Here is a 3182-nt window from a genome sequence, read left to right on the forward strand (position 1 = left end):
CTGAAGTTTCGATTGATCCTCTTGACTCTCCTGCGAGCTGCTTAACAACTCTCGTAGTCTTCTTTCTTGTCTGCGTTTGTGTGTGTGTGTCTGTGTGTGCAATTGTGTGTACAAGTGTGTCTGTGTGTGTGTGTGCGCAAGTGTGTGTGTGTGCAAGTATCTATGTGTATGCGTCTGTGTGTGACTCCTCAATGAAATACAGGAGCTAGAATGGCGGATGAACTTACCAATAAGATAAAAATCTCAATAGATTCCAAGCAAATAATGTTTCTCGCTGAGATACGAACGAAAATTAGAAAAAGTCATCTGATATGAAGGAAAGTGAAAATGAAAGTAACAGTCCGATCAACAATAACCTTTTCATTGCTTTCACCGTTTCCGAGTGCTGGTGGTGCTCGTTTTCCAGCTCCATTTCCAGTTCGTGGATCCTTTGCTCCATTCTCTGGACAACCTTGTGGCCGCCCTAGTGAGTAACATCGTTGATGTTGTTGTTTCTTTATCACTTTCGTCTGCTCGCCCTTGGCTTCGATCGGCAGCCAAGTTACGGCGGTGTCGGTAGTGGCGGATATCGTTTTGTCGGAGGAGGTTGCGATTCCGGTTGAGCTGGACTCGACCGACTCGTGAACTTGTTCCTTGGAGCTCTCGATCGCGATCAAACTTTGATTTTGATTTCGGCTCTTAACAAATCGTCGATTGACGGTTACTCGAGTGTTTTTCAGGAGCGATTTGTAGCTGCTGCCGATGAAAGGGTTGCCACCGACGCCCAAAAATTTTACAGGATTTGCTAATGCGGCCTGAGCGCTCAAGTTGGTCAGTGCCAAATGCAACTGCAACGCGTTCAACTTTGGCGGGTTGGTTAACCGAATGCTGTTTTTTGAAGTCAAGCTGTCGAGAGAGGTTTTAAAGTTGTCGCGATTTTGTAGGCTGTTCATACCGCGCAAATTCTGAGGATCGAAGAAAACGGTCGATTGTAACATTTCGTTTTGTTCGTGTAGCTGAAAACGCCGTTGTTGTTGCTGCTGTGGCGGCTGGTAATGATGTTGCAGTTGTTGCTCCTGCAAATAATGCGTCTCTTGGTGCTGTTGCTGGGTTTGTTGAAGCGGCTGCAATTGCATTAAATGTGGTTGCTGAAGCTGTTGCGGTTGTAGCAATTGCATCAGATGTGGCTGTTGCTGCTGCTGCAGTTGTTGCTGCGCTGGTGGTTGTAGTTGATGCGTTTGCTTTAAATGTTGTTGTTGCCGGTGCTGCTGTTGTGGCTGCGTTGATTGCGTTAACATCTCTTGTTGTTTCTGCGGTTGCTGATGTGACTGCTGCTGCTTCTGCTGCGGTTGATTTTGCGGCTGCGATTGTTGTTGCAACTGCATCACTTGTTGCCTCAACTGTTCTTGCAGATTTTGTTCTTGTTGTTGATTAAATAGTAGATGGCGCTCCCCTTGCAACTGCTGCTGATACACTGATTGCTGGTTTCGAAGCTGAAACCGTTGCACTGGCTGTTGTTGCGTGCGTGCGTGAGTTAAAATAAATTATATAGCGCAAACATCGTCTGCTGTAAAATAACAACTTGCGCAGTGCAACAAACGATTGTTTTGTATCAACGAAACTCTTTTTTTTTGAACAAAAAACTGTAAATGCTACATTGTCGACCAGGATAAAACTATACAACGTAAAGCTCAAAATTATATAGCTTAAAACATTGAGGTTGAAGTAATTACAAATATCTTTTATACAGGACTGGCCAAACTGCGGTTCACGAGTAACTTGCGGCTCTTTGAATGATTATTATTTGTGTCTACCAATAAATCTACCCGAGATTCCTTGTTTGTTACAATATTTAAAAACTTCTCATCGTCCCGTGTCAGTGCATTTCAAAACGTCTTTTAAATTACAAACAACGAATGCGGAAGACGAAGTTCAACGCTGTGTAATAAATTTCATTTCTGTCCAGGTTGATTAAGGATGATGTTACCCGTCGAAAAAGACGCGAGCAAAGATATACAGCGGCGTAATCGTCTGCAATCGACCAACTGTCAGATTGTGAACTTATAAGCTGTCACTGCAAAGGGCAGTTGGTATTGAATTATCTGGAGCTAGTGAACGTCCGTCAGCACTGAAGTTTCGCGATTATAACATTCGGGGAGAGAAAAATATAGTGGAAGAAAGGAAATATTTTAACGAGGTAAATAAAAAAGTGAACCTTATAATGCAACCTTATGACGAAAAACGATGGACTAAGCACTAACATCGTTATCAATTTGTTTAGGTTGAATAAAAATTTATAAAAAAAAATTTTATAACATTTTCTGAATACCTTTTAAGCAATTATTAAATTGCAGCTGGCGAAAAAATTCGAATTTTGAAAAAGGGCTCGTAATACGAAAGAGCTTGGCCACACCTCTGGCATACTTATACTCATTTCTATCGTTATTTTTCTATCTTAATTGGCACGCGGATTTGAAAGCGCTTCACAAATGACATATTTTCATCACAATTCATCGTCATAATTTTCATCATTATTATTCTCCACCACCATCAGCGGCAACCATCGCTAATCGCATACGTCGCCGTCGTCACTACAACCTGCATCGCCGCGGCTTCAACTTCATGTAGTTTCGATTGCAGATCCTTCATCCTGTTCTCGAGACTTCTACTGTTTCTATCAATCTCGGCGCCCCTCTCCTGCTCTAACCTCAATTCCTCAGCCAATAGAGAGGCCTCTTCCATGGCCTTACGTGATTGGTCGGTTAACTGGGTCAGTTCGGTGCATTTGTCTTCTAGGTCAGACTGAATTTGGGTGAAAAATAGTATATAATGTGGTATAGGCGGTCTCTCTATCTTCTTCATCATCGTCATCATTCATTATCATTTGATGTCTAGGCAAAATTCTTTTCATTTAGCATTGTTTAAAACTGTGTGACAGATTGAAGCAAATTGTTCCAGAGAAAGATTTTAGAAGAGAGTTTAAAAGTTATTTGTTCAACGAAGCATTTAATAACAGTACAATCCCCTGAGGAATGCCAATAGAGTGAATAACATAATAATAACAATAATAATAATAATAATATTTAACATCAAGCCCGCCATTACATTGTCATCAAGCATATTATCATCACTGTTATCATCAATCATCACTGAAGTTATCTCTATCGATCATCATGATCATCATCAACAACAACAACGCCCTA

At 41.3% G+C, this 3182-nt stretch overlaps 1 protein-coding gene across 1 annotated transcript in view; it reads right to left on the minus strand.

The window, feature by feature from the left end:
• The window catches only part of HELRODRAFT_91074 (hypothetical protein), a gene marked incomplete at both ends in the record, with an annotated part of 3817 nt that extends 976 nt beyond the window's left edge, over positions 1-2841 (minus strand). The window contains 3 exons of the mRNA XM_009033607.1: positions 1-90; positions 374-463; positions 2578-2841. The exon at positions 1-90 is cut by the window's left edge and continues 60 nt beyond it. Of these exons, the coding sequence (XP_009031855.1) occupies positions 1-90; positions 374-463; positions 2578-2841 (444 nt within the window). The remainder of the gene's footprint in view (positions 91-373; positions 464-2577) is intronic.
• Positions 2842-3182: the final 341 nt, after the last annotated feature.

Source organism: Helobdella robusta (genome assembly GCF_000326865.2).
Source record: "Helobdella robusta unplaced genomic scaffold HELROscaffold_94, whole genome shotgun sequence".
Taxonomy (NCBI): domain Eukaryota; kingdom Metazoa; phylum Annelida; class Clitellata; order Rhynchobdellida; family Glossiphoniidae; genus Helobdella; species Helobdella robusta.